This window comes from Xyrauchen texanus, chromosome 24, assembly GCF_025860055.1.
Source record: "Xyrauchen texanus isolate HMW12.3.18 chromosome 24, RBS_HiC_50CHRs, whole genome shotgun sequence".
Taxonomy (NCBI): domain Eukaryota; kingdom Metazoa; phylum Chordata; class Actinopteri; order Cypriniformes; family Catostomidae; genus Xyrauchen; species Xyrauchen texanus.
Window position 1 is genome coordinate 30,175,550 of NC_068299.1, and position 18,435 is coordinate 30,193,984.

At 37.2% G+C, this 18,435-nt stretch overlaps 1 protein-coding gene across 4 annotated transcripts in view; it reads right to left on the reverse strand.

Moving 5' to 3' along the window:
• The window catches only part of klc1a (kinesin light chain 1a), a 58,233-nt gene that overhangs the window by 4,067 nt on the left and 35,731 nt on the right, over nucleotides 1–18,435 (reverse strand). Inside the window, exons 10-16 of one of the 4 annotated variants that reach the window (XM_052089515.1) lie at nucleotides 17,951–18,050; nucleotides 17,053–17,105; nucleotides 16,332–16,399; nucleotides 16,100–16,208; nucleotides 14,884–15,018; nucleotides 4,768–4,898; nucleotides 683–746 (exon numbers count right to left, since the gene is read on the reverse strand). In XM_052089515.1, the coding sequence (XP_051945475.1) occupies nucleotides 683–746; nucleotides 4,768–4,898; nucleotides 14,884–15,018; nucleotides 16,100–16,208; nucleotides 16,332–16,399; nucleotides 17,053–17,105; nucleotides 17,951–18,050 (660 nt within the window). Of the gene's footprint in view, nucleotides 1–682; nucleotides 747–4,767; nucleotides 4,899–7,424; nucleotides 8,140–14,856; nucleotides 15,019–16,099; nucleotides 16,209–16,331; nucleotides 16,400–17,052; nucleotides 17,106–17,950; nucleotides 18,051–18,435 lie in introns of those variants that run through there. The other 3 variants (XM_052089514.1, XM_052089516.1, XM_052089517.1) reach the window with 3 other exon arrangements.

The window sequence follows — 18,435 nt, forward strand, 5'->3', positions numbered from 1 at the left end:
AGAGTGAATGTAATTAATCCTGTTCTTGATTTGTCCTGATTTGTTGCATCATCTCTTTTGTAAATGAAAAACATCAAAATATATCAGAATCTATTTTATTTTCTAATTGTTTTCAAAATGCTCTGTAAATTGTACATGGTTTGGGCATTGTGTAGATAATTATTGTATATGTATGCATGCCGGGTCTCTAAATAGTATGTATAATTATTTAATTTAATGCTTAAACAGAGACTGCATAGATTCAGACAAAAATGTCTGCAAAAAACAAACAAAAAACCTCATAAATGTCCTCTCTTTATCAGCTCATGTAAAACACTACTGTTGGGGTGCCTGCATAATTCCCTATAACATTACAAAAATGCTGAACAAATGTACATTATTAGCTAAAGTCATTTTTAACCATAGATCATCAGTAGTTACTGAGGATTTTATCAAACGCAATGACACGTGTTAGTCTGACTGTATCTCACACATACAATTCATGAAATTGTGTTATTGCTAATGATGGAGCTGTGCGTATGCTGATAATAGATAGCATGAGACTGAGAGACAGTAAAGTGCCAGACAGATGTATAAGAGATGGAAACAGACAGCAAGAATAGATTGAGTGTGAGACTGTGAAAAGAGTTGCCAGAAGAGAGAGAGAGAGTGAGAGAGTGAGCAGAGGAGACTGTTGTCTTACTTTGAGCTCCCCCACGTGTTTATCCGGCTCGTTGAGAACTCCGAGAGAGCTCGCCCTCTTCATGCTGTATCCGAGAGAGCCACATGCATGCACCAGTTAGATCAAAGGGCAGGAGTGAGGGGTCATGTGGGGGCAGTCAGGGGTAAGGTGGGGTATGTGGGATGGGAATATGTGGGTTAAATCAGTGGTTTTAAACTGGTTTTGCATTAGGACCCAGAATTTACATTGGACACCAAGTGGCAACCCAACAAACAATAGTACCACGAATGTCCATCATAGAAAGTAAACTAAAATGTCATGAAAATTAAGCATTGAAATTTTGTAGATTTATTATAAACTGCATATGCAGAATTCTAACCATAGCTCAATAGGAAAATTACTAATTAACTTAAATTACCTAACACATGGAATAAACACTGGGCCAAATATTGTAATAGTATTAGCAATGTTACAACAATGTGACAGATGAATTTACATCAAAATACCATTTGATGCATGGACTTTGATGTCAAAAACACAATATATGGGAATTTGGAAGCATTTTCTCCTCTACTGCAAAAGGTTTGAAGCCTTTTTATTTTTCTATCCTAACTATGCATGCTTCTATGGTTAGTTACATTTCATTTGCATTAAGCATAGTTTTCATTTCTTGCTCTCTGAGAGCCGATCAGAACAGACCCGCATTACCAGTTGAAAACCACTGTGTTAATGGAACTTTCACTCAAGCTGATGATATCTTACAATGTGGACTGACATTATAAAAACACACAGTGAAAAGCATGCGATGATATTCTGTGGGTCTCATGTTAGTCCTGGTCCACACTTGGTTTTTTTGACACTTGTCTCCTCACATACCACTGTACCACTTCATATTCTCATAAACATATTCTCAATGTAAATCACATTCTGAATAAATGAACACTGTTGTGGAGCTCTCTCAATCCAATGGTGCTGCCAACCCTCTGATGCAAAAACTGATAAGGTTAATTCAATACTGAAAAATGCGAATTTCATAACAGACGTAAAAGATCACAACAGACATCAAACAGGAGCTGCAATGGGAAGGGATTTAAAAAACAACAAAAAGGTTAACTTTAAAGAGATAGCTCACCCAAAAATGAAAATTCTCCCATCATTGACTCACCCTCATGATATCCCAGATGTGATCCCTTTCTTTCTTTTCTCAGAAACAATTTATAATTTTTAAAAGAATATTATAAACATGTTTCTCACCCACACCTATCATATCGCGCCTAAAGAAATAGATTTAACCACTGGAGTCATACGGATTAATATTATGATGATTTATGTGATATTTGGAGCTTTAAAGTTTTGGCACCCCTTAACTTATATTGCATGACACTACAGAGCTGATATATTCTTCTAAAAATCTTCATTTGAGTTCATCAGATAAAATAAATTCATACACATCTGGGATGGCATGAGGGTGAGTAAATGAACTATTGAACTATTCCTTTAAGTCAACATAAAAACTAAATTGACTGTCCACACTAATACATTTTAGGTTGAAACCACATTGATTTTGGCAAAGAATGTTTATGTCGCTCATCCACACTGCAACAGTGTTTTCAACTACTGAAAATAGAGAATTTTAAAATGCTCTCTAGCACTACATACAGTACTTTGGCAAACAAAGTACAGTGTGTGTGTTGTGTGTGTGTGTATATATTTGTCTAAATATTTAGGTGACATCTCATATCACTTTTACAACCCCTCCCGTCCAATCATCTGGCTCCATTCTGGTAAGTAATGGGCACTTTCACAATCCAATCAATTTCTGATGGATAAAATCAAGTCCCACTCTTCTTTTTCTCATTGAATATTCTTTTTTACTAAGAAATACATCAGATAACATGTGTCGTGAAAAGCGTTTCATGTTGACTTTAAGGAAAAACAACGCAAAGAAAGTTGATAAAGAAAAGGTAATAGAGGAAGGAAGAGAGAAGAAAAAATAAACTGGGATTACATAATGACAGAGACCACATGACAGAAAATGAAGGAAACTGGCATGCAGCAGACTTTTTTTTTCCAGAAATTTGCATGGAAATGTTTATTCAATTAAACAAATGTACAACACAGCAGAGCAAGAAATATCCACAAATAAAACATCCAAGCAGACAAAAAGGCATCAAGAAAAGTCACCGAGCAAAAAGGCATAAAAGCTGAATAAAGTAATATAAAGACATGTCAGAAAATACAGGGAATAAATAAAAAAAAATTAAATTGGATTTTACAGGGACAGAAAAAAAAGTTAGTAACATCTGGCAAATCAGATGTTACAGCCTATTTGAGAAACCCCAGTAATAGGCACAAATCAGTTGTCCTCAAAAAACATGGCATCACACTGTCACCCATTGCGTTACATGTGTAAATCTTTGTGTAATTCAGGGTTAGGTAGGTTTGTACGTGTGCAAAAATTTCAGTCATGTTAATCATGCAAGCAAATTCCTTCAATCACTTAAAATTGGGTAATAAGAGAAAGAGAGTGTGAAAGAGACTTTGCATATATGGGCAGATTTGACGTTAGACTTTCCTTCACTCTAACAGAACCAGAGTGTGCAAAATCCCATCTGCATGTAATAAACCACCTGCCCTCCCTCGAATTAAGGTGATAATTCAATGAAATTTATTTCAACCTACTTGCAGTCGATTTAAAAAGCTCTGTTTATGAGAGCAAAAGAGCAGAAAGGGCTCCAGTGTTGAGAACAATTTAGATCTTAACTTAGAGTTAAGTCGCACTTCCCTTCAAAAGAAAAGTTCACCTTAATGTGAAAGTATGTACTCACTCCTATGTCATTTTAAAGCTGTTATTCTTTTCGTGAAACACAAAAGGAGAATTTTTAAAGAATCTTTTTGATGACTTGTCAAATCAGCATCGAAGCGCCATTTTTAAATCTGAATGCTATCAAAAATGAGATTTGAGTTTTGGCATATGGGAATATTATCAAATTTCTGTTTGACAAACAAAGCTATCGTATGTCTTTAGAAAACTTGGAATATAGCACATGAGTTGTATGGACTATTATGATATCTGTATGGTGCTTTTTTTTTTCTTTTCTCTCTCACCAATTTGGAATGCCCAATTCCCAATGTGCTCCAAGTCCTCGTGGTAGTGTAGTGACTCGCCTCAATCCGGATGGTGAAGGACGAATCTCAGTTGCCTCCGCATCTGAGACCGTCAATCCGCGCATCTTATCACGTGACTTGTTGAGCGTTTTACCGCGGAGACATAGGCATGTGTGAAGGCTTCACGCTATTCTCCGCGACATCCAAGCACAACTCGCCACGCACCCCACCGAGAGCGAACCATATTATAGCGACCACGAGGAGGTTACCCCATGTGACTCTTCCCTCCCTTGCAACTGGGCCAATTTGGTTGCTAAGGAGACCTGGTTGGAGTCACTCGCGACTGGTAGTCTGCATTTTTACTTGCTGAGCTACCCAGGCCCCCTGTATGGTGCTTTTCTTGACACTTTGGACAGCTCCAGTCATCTTTCACTTTCATTATATGAAAAAGAACTAGTACATTCTTCAACATTTGAACTTCGGTGTTCCACTGAAAAAGTCATAAGGGTGAGTAGTGATGACATAATTGATTTATTTGGTGAACTATTATATGTAGCCCGTCCTCTACATATTTACAGTCTTCAGACTACTTAACCTTTAAAGCAGTCTAAGGACATCTAATGACATCATTCCAGACAGGAATCATGTTATACTGATTGCAATTCTGTCCCTTTGGGATTCTAACCAGGAGTGCTCAATCTTAACTCCAGAGTTAAAATGCAACTTTAATCAAATAATTGTAACTGTCCTTCCAAAAGTGATGAAGAACACCTAAACGTCCCCATTTCCTTCCCTCCAGTTTTCAAATCATAGTCTTTAATATTGATACTCCAGTGTATATTGTCTCAAGAAAACAAAGGTTCTGAGGTGTTTGGGGTTTGGCAAAGGTCATGGTGGCATATTCACCTGCCGATTGTTGAGTCCATAGTAGGAAGGGTTGGGATGCTGGAAGGGGAGGAGATTGTTCTGAGAATAGGAAGGGAATTAGTAATAGTTACCCAGGATTTTTGGGTTCGTTTTCTCGTAAGCCACCTCCTTTGAGCTTGCGAACCAGTTTCTCGCTGCTGCGTCGGATAGAGGCCCGTAGTTTACTAAAGGAACCGCTGCGCTTCAGTGAGCCAGAGCCATCCTGTGAACATAAAGGCTTTTGCTTTAACCACACATACTCATTTTCATACTGCCAACTAGTGAGGATCATCATCATTTGTTCAATGCTCATCCTTCAACACACACAGGCAAAAATGATAACCTACCTTAATTTGGACATGTGGTCCTTAGTTGTTTAGATAAAAGCTAATTTATAGAGGTAGTAAAGCATTATATCAGCCTGAACGACTAGTCAGCCAACATTTGGTCATTGTGAGATTAATGCAGGAGATGATAATGTGATATTCAACAATGTTGTTAATGTCCAATCATTAAATTGTATTGGCCACCAAGCTCATTAGATATTGGTCAAATGCATTAAAATCAATTAAATTACCCATAAATTAAATTACAGACTAAAACAATTTAAGCTAAAACTAAATTTAACAAAACCAATTAAAACATACATTTCTATAACTCTCTTAAGATTGGTTTACACATGGTCCTGGTGAAATTGTATTACATTCTTTTCTACTTTTTAGACATAAACAAAAACTAACAAAACAAGAAAAATGTTATGCATCTACATCCATTCTTTTATGAAATTCATAACAAATTTCAATGTAGAATGCACATTAGATTGAATTTGCTTATTTTATTAGTAAAAATTCAGACATTTATTTCTCATCTGTACTAAGTGCTTTTTCCCACAATTTCCCATTATTGATTTCAGCTCATCATAGTTAAGAAGTTTGTGAAGGTGTTTTTAGTGCTAATATCAAGTTTCCCACACCTTTTATGACATGGATTTCCATGACTTTTCCAGTTGTTCATGATTTTTATTATTGTTTTACAAATAGCCATTACAATATTGTATTATATTTAAGAGCTTATCATAACTACAACAATTTTACAACAATCCAGCCCTGAAAATTTTAAATACAAAAATTCCCTGATATTTCCTGGTTTTCCATGTCCATGGGAACCCTGCAATACCATCTAAGTACAATATATTTTGTCTTCTTGCATTTTTCCATGCTTTACCATGCTCTGCTGCAGTCTCTTCTGCTGTGACCCCTCACCTCTGACCCCGTCTATTCATCCAGAGGCTCCAAAAAGCAAGGAGGGGTGGGGTGGGGGTTAGTGGATGTGGAATGGGAAGGAAGGAGAGGCTTCAAGAAGATGCAACATTGACCCTATAAATCAATATCACCACCTCCATTAAAGCGACAAGCAGTTTCAACAGTTAGCCACAACACATTCAGCTCACACACATACACACAGATCTGCAATACAAGCCCTGAACATTTCAACACACACAAATATAGATGAAGAGACAGAGCACACAGGCAGAGGCTGTGGTGAGCAAAGTCAGTTTTATTAGAAGTTATTAAAGACACAAATGCAGTAACACACCAGAGAACAAGTTAGTAAGAGAAAGAAGAGCATCAGATAGACATTCTTCTATTCATCACATGTCTTCCTTCTCTTTCTTCTCATCTGTACTAATATGCAATGGTTCATAAAGTGTGATTTGGTCTATATAGAAGCTGAACGACACAATCATGCCACATGAATGCACTGTACAGGAAGTGACTAAGATAGCAGTAAATGACACACTTTCAGACATTGCAGATCATTATTCAAACGGCTTCATTGAGTGAAGACCTCAGTCACTGAGGGGAGAACTCGACGAGGGCAACCAATGAGAACCAAAATACACAGAACTGTATAGAGGGTCAAATGCTCAAATGGCTTAAAAAGAATAGTTCTCCCAAAAATGATCATCCAACCTTATGCCTTATCAAACCTGTATGACTTACTTTTTAAGATATTTTCATTGATGTATGGTTATGTCAATACAAAGCAAGTTGTATGGAAGAGGACTTATATTTTGGTCTGATTCTCACTCCAAACCGATTGTATCGCTTAAGAAGATATGGATTAAACCAGTCGATTTGAATGGATTACCAGAATGCCTGTATGTCCTCTTGGTACTTGAACATTTTGGACCTCATTGACTTACAATGTATGGAAATAAACACAATCATACATCAATGAAAATCTCTTTGTTTGTGTTCTGCAGAAGAGAGTCATACAAGTTTGAGATGCCATAACATTGAGTAAATTATGAGAGAACTGTCTTTTTTGGGTGAACCATCCCTTTAATGAAGAATGCATGGCACATGTACACCACAGACCTTGATCATAGAAGACACCATATTTAATTTGAGGCGAATGTAAACAAGGGTGTGAGGATTGGATATAGAGTCCATAAGAAATATTGTACCATCTTGAGGCGCTATGTTTTCCTAAACCTTTTTGTCCAAATTTTGTGGAAAATAGTGAAAAAAACATTTCGTATGCAATGTATAGACTACGGTATACATTGTTTTTCCACATGCTGTCACGTCTCGTGCTCTGTTGGCTGCCCATGATCAGTCCGCACATAGATGTAGCGGCACGCTGAAAATTAAAGTATACTTAAGCAACTAGTGCTCTGTTTAGCATCTACTGCCTACATAGGATGCTGCCTACAAATTTCATCAAACAAGTTACTTAAGGCAGCATAATCATGCTGCCTTAAGAAAAGCCTTCGTGTCGGGAGAACATCTATGATGCCTCAAAATGCTGCCTACATACAGCTCGCTAGGAACAGAGCCAGTGAATGGACTGCACTTCTACTTCTCACAACAATGTCTTCATTTGAGTCAAATTAATATGGCATCAACTCTAGTGTTAACTGAAAGGATATATCACGAATTGACCGTTTGTCATAGCGACTATGTAGTTGAGACAATAGATGATATAGTTGAAATGGCAAAGCCAGCCATACTGTTAGTTAGAGAGGGCAAGGAAAAGCAAGGAAAATGAAGGATAGTCTCGCTGGAGCAGGAAAACAGATATTGTTTACTAAGAGAGAGAGGTTTACACAGAAGGCAACTTGAGATAGAACTTAACAGGTGGTTAATAAGAGACATAGTGGCAGCTTACTTCCAAGATTATCAGACAGACACTTTTAGAGACTGACTGACAGGAAAAAATCCTTCTAATGATATATTACAGTGACAGATTATTACACAAGTTATTATAGTGTTTACATGACAGAAGAGAGATTTAGTTCAGCTATTTTTTAGCCAACTTATGCCCAGAGAAGGAGGAGAAGGAAAGGAGTCGTTCGGAGAGAGGAGACGAAAAACAGCAAAGCTGGAGAGGGGGTGAGGAGGGCATCCATCATGCAGAAGGTAAGTTCTACAACCACAACAAGGCATCTGGAGTTACACCTGCCAACCACACGAGAGAGAGAGAGAGAGAGAGAGAGAGAGAGAGAGATGCAAGAAGAAGCAGAGTAAGTACACAAGGAAGAGAGAGAGAGGTTATAGAGAAAGAGGAACAGAGACAAAAATTTACATTATTAGGGAGATTGAAATTGAAAGTGTTGAGTAGATGATGAAAGAGACAGAAAAAGCAAGAGATAAAGGAAACACAAAAGATGAGATTGCTGGGGTAACATAGTAAGGCCCAAAACATACTGTACTGTACGCAAGTATGTGATAGCAAACAGTTCTATCAACATAAGCTGAATTTCAAATAGCTGCTGCACTCTGAAATGTGCCAGAATACAATTCAGACATCGCTGCAAGGGCCAATATATAAGTGTAAACCATTTTCAAGTACCAACAGTTCGGAGGTTTGACTGGTTAGTTTTGGCAGTTAGCCCCTGCTGGTAGATGCTGGATAACTCTATCCAGGTACTACAGATGTCCAAAGTATCATTACTTTGCTATGAAGTCGATATCAAAATGAAAAAGATGTAACAATGCCAGCCTTTCTGCAGTACCGACTCATATTGGTACCTGTGCGCTGTTAGATTGACAGGTGGTGCTACGAGTACGTTTTGTGCGTGTATGCTCTGTAAAAAGCACTCTCATGTTGCGCTCATGCAGATGTGTGTAAATACACTTGCCACTGTCCATTATGATGTTGTTGTTTATTAATCTCATTTTCACCCAATTTGGAATGCCTATTCCCACTACATAGTAGGTCCTCGTGGTGGCGCGGTTACTCGCCTCAATCCGGGTGGTGGAGGACAGGTCTCAGTTGCCTCCGTTTCTGAGACCGTCAATCCGCGCATCTTATCACGTGGCTCGTTGTGCATGACACTCCACATGTGGAGGCTCATGTTACTCTCCGCGATCCACGCACAATTTACCATGTGCCCCATTGAGGGCAAGAACCACTAATCGCGACCACGAGGAGGTCACCCCATGTGACTCTACCCTCCCTAGCAACCGGGCCAATTTGGTTGCTTAGGAGACTTGACTGGAGTCACTCAGCACACCTTGGATTCAAACGTGCACCTCCAGGGGTGATAGTCAGTATCAGTTCTCGCTGAGCTACCCCGACCCTGTCCATTATGTTGTTAACATTAATCAAAGAACAAAGAAAAAAGAGAAAACCAGTCATTGCTCTTGCCTGGATAACTTTAGAAGCTTTAAAAAGTATTAATGTATTATATCCAGTAATTATACAGTGAAGACTATATCAGCAATTTATGCCTTTTGTTTTGTGAGTAAATTCTTAACAGTTGTTCTGTTCAGTCAAAAAAGACCCGGTCGAGTAAAGTAGATGTACACCTTGCATTTAATTATAAATATTATCATTGCCATAGGCTTGTTTTTCACTCTGAACAAGTTTTATTGTAGCATTTCATCTGGAAAGAGCATCCCCAATAAGTCAATGGTGGTACAATTATTTTACAGTCGATATACAGTAAACCAAGATAACTGGTACACTTGCACTGTTTACATCTGTTTGAAACTAATACAGAATCGTGGTTTATATTCTAAAATATTTACTCCTTGCAGATGAAAAATTAGCAAAAAGTCCCATAGACTTCTATTAAATAGGTCCCAAACATATCTAGAGATAAGGATGTCATAGAGACTTGATCTCTTTTGACTTGGGGCAGTAAGTAACCATCAGGCAATCATTTAGTAATGCCCTAACAACCACCTAGAAATTCCTTAGTAACCACTCAAAACACCCTGATATTGCATAAATACAGTTTAATCAAGTATCATATTAATGCACCAAATGTTCACAGTTTTGAACTCTTACAGGTCAAAAAATACCCAAAACATAACAGGAGGGTTCTGAATGTTTTAAATCTTTCTACTGTTTTTATTTGTTCTATTGCTTGAAATTTGTTTATTTTTTCTTATATTAATGACTGTTGTCATGAATATTTGCTAGAGACTTTGAAACAATGTTTACTGAATTAAGACATTAGATAGTATTACTTTTTGCAGTGGTATCTAAATTGTTTGTATCAACTACTGACATTTTGGCATTGTGAAAACCCTGTTCTAGACAACCATGTCTGTCGTGGCAAAATAGGTTTTTCAATAGTTGAAGAGAATCTTGCTAAGTTATTTGAAAGATGACTGTTAGTTAAGATAGTTTAAAGGCACAGACAACTGAAGGTCAACACATTGCTTTTTGAGGTACTGACGTTTGTTATCTATCTTTAGTTATTCATTATGTACAACAGGGCTATGCACTTGTAATGTCAAGCATTTGTGTACTTGTGTAGAGTATTTTACAGGCGTAAGTAAGGGAATGCATGAATGAATTTCAAAGTTAGAGCATCCTAATATATTCCTCACAAGAAGGATGCTGAGGATGTAGGATGTAGCGCAGGAACCAAACAAACTGAAAAAGAGAACACTTGTTCTCTGTGATTTAACACATCAGCAAGAGGCAAAAAAAGTTCAATTTAAAGGAATCATGTGCTTGTTTTGAATAAAATTGTCTCATTTAGAGGCCAAAGCAGCAGGCTGTTTTTCATGACTCCAATCCAATCAACCCTGAGCACAGTCTAAAAACAGCACACTATCAAACTTGAAGTCCCATTTATATGTGCAAGCTGATAAATTATGGACCCCAGATTTGTTTGGTAGCAGAATTTAAAGAGATGAGAACAGCAGCATGAAAAAGGGCTGACAAGCATGAAGGTAGAGAGCAATAAAAAGAGCGAGACAGAAATGAAAGGACTTTTAAATGTATAGTTTACCCAAAAATTAACATTTTGTTATTTACTCACTCTTGTGACTTTATTATGTGGAAGAAATAAAATATATACACTGGTGGCAAAAAGTTTGGAATAATGTACATATTTTGCTCTTATGAAAAGTAATTGGTACTTTTATTCACTTTTTAACAAAGTGCCATTTAGCTGATCACAATGTATAGTCAGGACATTAATAACATGAAAAATTACTATTACAATTTGGAAAAAAAAAAAAAAAAACCTTCAGCACTTCTTAAACTACTTCTTAAAATGTCTCATCAAATCCTTCACGTGCAGCAATGACAGATTTGCAGATCCTTGACATTCTAGCTGTCAGTTTGTCCAGATACTCAGGTGACATTTCACACCACACTTCCTGCAGCACTTGCCATAGATTTGCCTGTCTTGTCACACAAATTACAGTCTATATGATCCCAAAAAAGCTCAATGGGGTTAAAATCCAGAACACTCTTTTCCAATTATCTGTTGTCCAATGTCTGGGTTTCTTTGACCTGTGAGGCATCTACTTCTCAAACTAGAGACTCTGATGTACTTATCCTCTTGTTTAGTTGTACATCTGGCCTTCCACATCTCTTTCTGTCCTTGTTAAAGCCAGTAGCCTTCAGTCCTCAAAACAATGATTGACTGATGAGTTTGTAGAGAAATTGGTTTCTTTTTTGCAATATTTGACCTAATATTGACCATAAGATATGCCAGTATATTGCATACTGTGACTCAAAAACAAACACAAAGACAATGTTGAGCTTCATTTAACAAACCAAATAGCTTTAAACGGTGTTTGATATAATGGCAAGTGATTTTCAAGTACCAAATTAACAATTTAGCATGATTACTCAAGGATTAGGCTGTTGAAGTGATGGCTGCTGGAAATGAGGCCTGTCTAGATTTGACTTTCAGATTTTTACTTTTTTCAAATAGTGACGGTGATGTTTTTTACATCAGTAATGTCCTGACTAAACTTTGTGGTCAGTTGAATGCCACTTTGGTGATTAAAGTATCAATTTCCTTCCGAAACAGCAAACTTTATTACATTATTCCAAACTTTTGGCTGCCATTGCATATTCTGAAGAATCATCACGCAAGTCTTTTTCTTGTAACTACAGTTCATAGTGACCATGACTTTAAAAGGATAGTTCACCCAAAAATGAAAATTCTCTCATTTACTCACCATCATGCCATTCCAGATGTTTATGACTTTCTTTCTTCTGCAGAACGCAAATTATGATTTTTAGAAGAATATTGCAGTTCTGTAGGTCCATACAATGCAAGTGAATGTGACAAGGACTCAGAAGGTCCAAAAATGACATTAAGGAAATATAGAAGTAATCCATAAGTCTCCAGCGGTGGTTAAATTTATATCTTCAGAAGCGATATAAAATGTGTGGGTGAGAAAAAAATGTAAGTCCTTTTTTTACCTTTTACATCTGAAAGTCACATGTGGTGCCTGTTTAATTTCACATTCATATCTGAAAGTTAAAGTGGAGATTTAGAGTTAAAAAGGACTTAAATATTAATCTGTTTCTCACCCACGCATCATATTGCTTCGGAGGATATGGATTTAAACACTGGAGTCATATGAATTACTTTTATGTTTCCTTTATGTGATTGTTGGAGCTACAAAGTGGTCACCATTTACTTGCATTGTATGGACCTTCAGAGCTGAAATAGTCTTTCAAAAATCTTAATTTGTGTTCTGCAGAAGAAAGAAAGCCATACACATCTGGGATGGCATGAGGGTGAGTAAATGATGAGAGAATTTAAATTTTTGGCTGAACAATATCTTTAAGCTCCAAAAAATGACCAAAAAACACCATAAAAGCAATATGAAAATAGACCATATGACTGAAGCACTGTATATTCCAAGTCTTCTGAAGTCATACAATAGATTTGTGAGAGGAACAAACCGAAATTACCATGGGCTGTTTACTACAATCTGATTGTAGTTTGAATTTGAAACAACAAGCTCAAAAGAAGGTTTCGGATTCCTCAAAATTCTCCTATGTTTTCCACAGAAAAAATAACAGCATTCAGGTTTAGAAATGAGGGTAAGAAATCTTCCATTTAAGTAAACTTGAGTTAAACTGTGTGCACACACTCACAACCAGTATTAGAACACACACTTGATGAGACAGATCAGAAAACCACACCGAAGTACAGAACACATAGCCCACGCCAACGTGTGTGTTTGTGTGTGACCCCAATGTGTACATGCATGTGAGAGACAATCATGTACACTTATTGCATACTGTTATATTGTGTGTGTGTGTGTGTGTGTGTGTGTGTGTGTGTGTGTGTGTGTGTGTGTGTGTTTGTGAGAACCTGTAATGAGCATGTAAGTAAAACATGCATGCTTGTACATGTTTCAGAAAGAGAAGTATTTAGTATCTAACAGTACAGGAGTACTCAGTCAAATAGGTGCGTGAGAAAGAGATAGCGACAGAAAACGAGAGACTGAGGAGGGGAAGATCAGGCATATGAGATCATAGCCAAACCAGCTCAATGAATCTGATGGGTGGCAGGCTCTTGTTGAGGGGGATGCTGATTGGTTGTCTTGGTGCTGAGGTTACTGTTGCTACGGCAGCATAAAAGTTGTGACTCAGAATTGCAGAGAGACTACAGCAGAGGTGTGACGGTCAAAATAGCAACTACTTGTGCCTTACAGAGGAGAATGATGTCATGAATTGTGACTATAAATTCTATTTTAGACTCACTATGATTTCTTTAACTGCATGGTTAATAAAACTTGTGGAATTTCTTTTTTATAATATTCACCATATCTAGCACATGGAAATTCTGCTAATAAGAGGATTGAGGTAATTTAAAATAAATCAAAATTATATTTTTCACTGTAACTGCATGTACCCTTTGAGTAAATACTGTATCAATAATATAGCCCACTTGACCGCTGCTGCTTGACATCTTTTTCAAAAGATAATTTTTAAAAACAATAACATTACATCAATAATAAATGATTGTTCACTCTTAGTCATTTTTAAGTCAGGTTCTTCACGTTCTCATAAATAGAGTAAAAGCTAAATCTATTTACTTGAATAAATTCAATGAGCAGATGGGTTCAAAAGTCCACACTGAATTTTTTTATACAAATTTTCACTCAAATTGTTATGATTATAATACAATTTGTAATGTAAAAACTGTATGAAGTTAGAAAAATTTTAAACAGAAGCATTTTCACAAACGGACTGACTTTTGGAACCCACTGTATATGCAACCTGATCCAATATGTTGATACACTTGAATATATAAAGTGTGGGTATTACTAAATGTAAAGAGTATGTGCAGTAGTACCACTTCATCAGTGAATGGGGCATCTTTAGTGTTAATTCAGGGTTGAAAGTGTTAACAGGATTTCAAGTCAGGTTACTATAAAGCACTACAGGCAAATAGATCAGACACTCAATCAGCATGAAGACTATGATTGCAACATAATATTTGGAGTCAGCACATATAAAGAATAACTCTAATCCAACACTGTACAGCCAACCGCCCTCGTGAGGGTCACATGCTGTTCTTTTGGATGCGAGTGAAACAGTGCTGAAATGACTGGAGTTTCTTTTATACTTTTGATGCTAAATTCCATACCAAGCCATTGTTATGATCAATAGTCCTCTAATCACAAGAGACAATGTAATTAGCTGTATCTGATTTCTGGTTTGATCTGTTTCCAGTGATTCGTGCTCCTGTTTAGTTTAAAATTAAAAAAAGAGAGCGTATTGATCAATGCACTGTCACAGGAGTCCAGAGCTTTATGTAATCCAATTCTTGATGTGAGGATGTGTGGATATATTATACTATAAATGCATGCCTGCCAGGACTGAGATTGAACACCCATGGGGAATAGTATTGTGTATGTGTGTGTGTGGGCCTGGGCAGTGTGTGCTGTACTCACCCCGTTCCACTCCACGCTCATACTCACTTCCTCTCCACCGTCAGGGCCGCTTTCGTACTTGACCGTGTCAGATGTGAGGCTCTCTCGGCTCCGCTGCTTCTCTCGTACTTCAGCGTCTCCTAGCACCTCAGCCACACGCTGTTTATGTGCTGTGTCCAGACCCTGGTGAACATAAACAAAATCATCTAAATAAGGCGTGCCCAACCCCTGTACTTTTTAAAGGTTTAGTTCACCCAAAAATGAAAATTCTCATAATTTACGCACCATCATGCCATCCCAGATGTGTATGACTTTCTTTCTTCTACAAAACACAAATTACAATTTTTTCAGAATACTTCAGCTCTGTTGGTCCTCACAATGCAAGTGAATGGTGACCAGAACTCTGAAGGCCAAATAGGCAGTGGATCACTGGAGTGAAATGGATTATTTTATCCTGCTTTACGCCTTTGTGTAATTTTTGAACCTTCTGAGTTCTGGTCACATTCACTTGCACTGAATGGAACAACAGAGCGGAGATATTCTTCAAAAAATCTTGGTTTGTGTTCTATTGAAGAAAGTAAGTCATACACATCTGGAATGGCATGAGGGTGAGTAAATGATGAGAGACATTTCATTTTTGTGTGAACAATTCCTTTAAGTACACCACTAAGGCGGAGTGGACCATTATTGGTCTGTTCCTCAAACAAAGCTATTATATGGCTTTAGAAGGCTTGGAATATAGCGCAGACTAATTTTATGGTCATTTTGTTCTTCATGGAGCTTGGCAGTATACATCACTATCTAAAACATCCTTTTGTGATTCAAGTAAGAGAGGAAATAATACAGGGTTTGAGCAATATGAATGTAAGTAAGTGATGACAACATTTTCAATTTTGGGGGAACAATACTATCCCGCTCCCGCAAGGTTCTATTCCGCTGACGAATGCTCCTGCTGAATTTTGAGGCCCATCTGACTTGCCTGAGGTTGGTTTCTTTCTTTTTTTCTAATTTTATCCCATTTTCTCCCCAATTTGGCATAACCAATTCCTTTCTATTTAAATGTACATTTATGCATTTGGCAAATGCTTTTATCCAGAGTGACTTACAGTGCTTTCATGGAATACATGTATTTTTTATCAATAGGTAAAAAGGAATCGAACCCATGACCTTGTTGTTGCTGGTGACATACTCTACCAGTTGAGCTACAGGAACTCTTATGGTTAACCAGTTTATAACAGGCCATCAACCGCCAGACCACACACACCTGTTTTCTGGAGCGCAGAGCAGCTTCCTCTAGAGTCTCTGCAGCCTCAAGCTTGCCCTGTCGTCTGTAGAGAGCTCCAAGATTCTTCAGTGTGGTTGTGACAGTGGGGCTACAGAGGTTAAAATTCAGACAGAAAAACACTTCATTATAAGGCAGCAGCAATTTAGTTTCTTTCTGTGAGTTGAAAGATTGAGTCTTTGGTCTATGTGTTGTTGATGAGGAAATATCTGACCTGTCTACTTTACAGGCCTTGTACCAGCCACCATACTCTCCAAATGGAGAACCATCCTTCTGCTTGCCCTGAAATACAGCAAAGAATTGAAACGCACACTCAAGATCTCTTAAAAACACTGAAAGTACCAGATGAGAAATGCTTCCTAATGTCACTTGGGATTGTCCAATGCATCGGTACTTCGGAACCAATTTCATATTACATAAAAAAAATAATGTTACCAGATGTTCGACAAAATCTGTAATACCGAATAAGTACATACTCAATTTTGTCCCTCAGTGCTGTCTGACTATCATCAAGAGAAAGAGAAAAATTTAAAGCAATGAGAGGTTGTCTTTGTTATCAATAAATGATTGTTTAAATGCACACAGTAGTTAAATGTACAGTACTTGCGGACAACATGCCATTGTTTTAATTTGTTCAAATGTATTTTAATAATTCACTTTTTAAATAAAGGAGTGTCCTCAATTGCATATTAGTTTTTGCTACGGTATCCAAATTAGTATCAAGAATCACAAAATTCCACAGGAATGGGCATCGACAACTTAGATTTTGGTACTGTGACACCCTTAGTTGGAATGGAGATGATTTTCACTTGCATCAGTTTCTAAATTTTTTAAGTAGCTTTTACACATCTGTCTGACTTTTAAATTTATCATTGCCAAGGGAGAGTATAAATATAAATGATGCTCTTGTCCTGTGAGCCTTGACATTTGCTCACCTTGCTCTGTTCTTCTCTCTCTTCTGCATGCATCCAGATGGGTTTATTCTCATCTGCAGGGCAAACAGAGGAAATGAAAAAGGCACTCCAGCCCAAACATGTAAAGTGTTGAACTATAACATTTAATATCATGAATGATGTTTCTCGGCCCCACATTTACCAGTGAGTTCACTTATAAACAGGAGACATTTCAACTTACAACTGAGCTCTGTTAAAGTGTCACAATTTATCATTGCCTCTTCCTGCCTATGTGTGAGTGTGTGTGTAAGAGAGAGAGAGAGAGAGAGAGAGAGAGAGAGAGACTATATATATAAGAGAAGGAAAAAGGATATCAGTGTCAGAACCACAAAAAGGAGTTTGAAAGTTCGAGTGTGGTGCTTAAGTGTGCACGCATTTGGGCAATATAGTTACGTAAAAGTATTTCAGCCTTTTCACAATATTTAATAGCTCTATATTTATGTATTTGCTCTGAAATGGCCTAAAACAATTATTTATTTATTTTGGAGTAAAAGTCCTGACTGAAATAATTTCGATCATCAGCCATTGTAGATTATCAAATGTTTAATGTAGGACGTAAAATCCATTTTTAAAAATTCAAATCATGTTTTCTACACTGTTTTTCACTAAATTAAGATAAGCAAAAATTATACTCAATCATAAATAATGATATATCATTGTGATATTTATCAGCAAAATAATTGCACATTTATGTTAAATATTCAATATTGTAACCATGCCCTACTAAGCATGTTAAGCTTTATTAAGATTTCTGGGTAAATTCCAGTGAATAAAGCTATGCTGCAGCTGACATTGATATCTGTATAGAACAAGATATTCCGTGAGCATTTTGATAACACTTAAAATAAATCATACTGGTCAGGAAAAACAGCACACATACCATCTACAGAGCCAAACTCTCTCTCGTGGGCTCTGGTGAGGATCTCTTTATATAGAGTCTCTGCCTGCTTAAACTTCCCCTGCTTCAGATAGCATGATGCCTGACAAAAAGAGAGGGAGAGAGAAATGGGACATAATTGAACGAAGCAATAAGCTTCAGTTGGCAGAGATATGTTTTGTTCTTTGCAGGAGTATTTACCCTAAAAGCTGCATGATACATAACGGTGCATAATCGGCTGAGACAGCAGGAATCGTGCGATTAATAACATCACAGGCACCACATATGGATGCATTGCATTGGTACAATTTAAGCGGAAACTGACCAGAGAGAAGCTCATTTCAAAATGAACCTGTAACACAGTGGTAGCTTTGGTTTTCTAATAGAATTTTTGATTGACAGGTTAATCTAGGTTCTACGCAGTTTGTATTTAAGGTTTTCTTTTCTTCTTAAAGGACCAAAAACATGCAAATTCTGTCACCATTTAT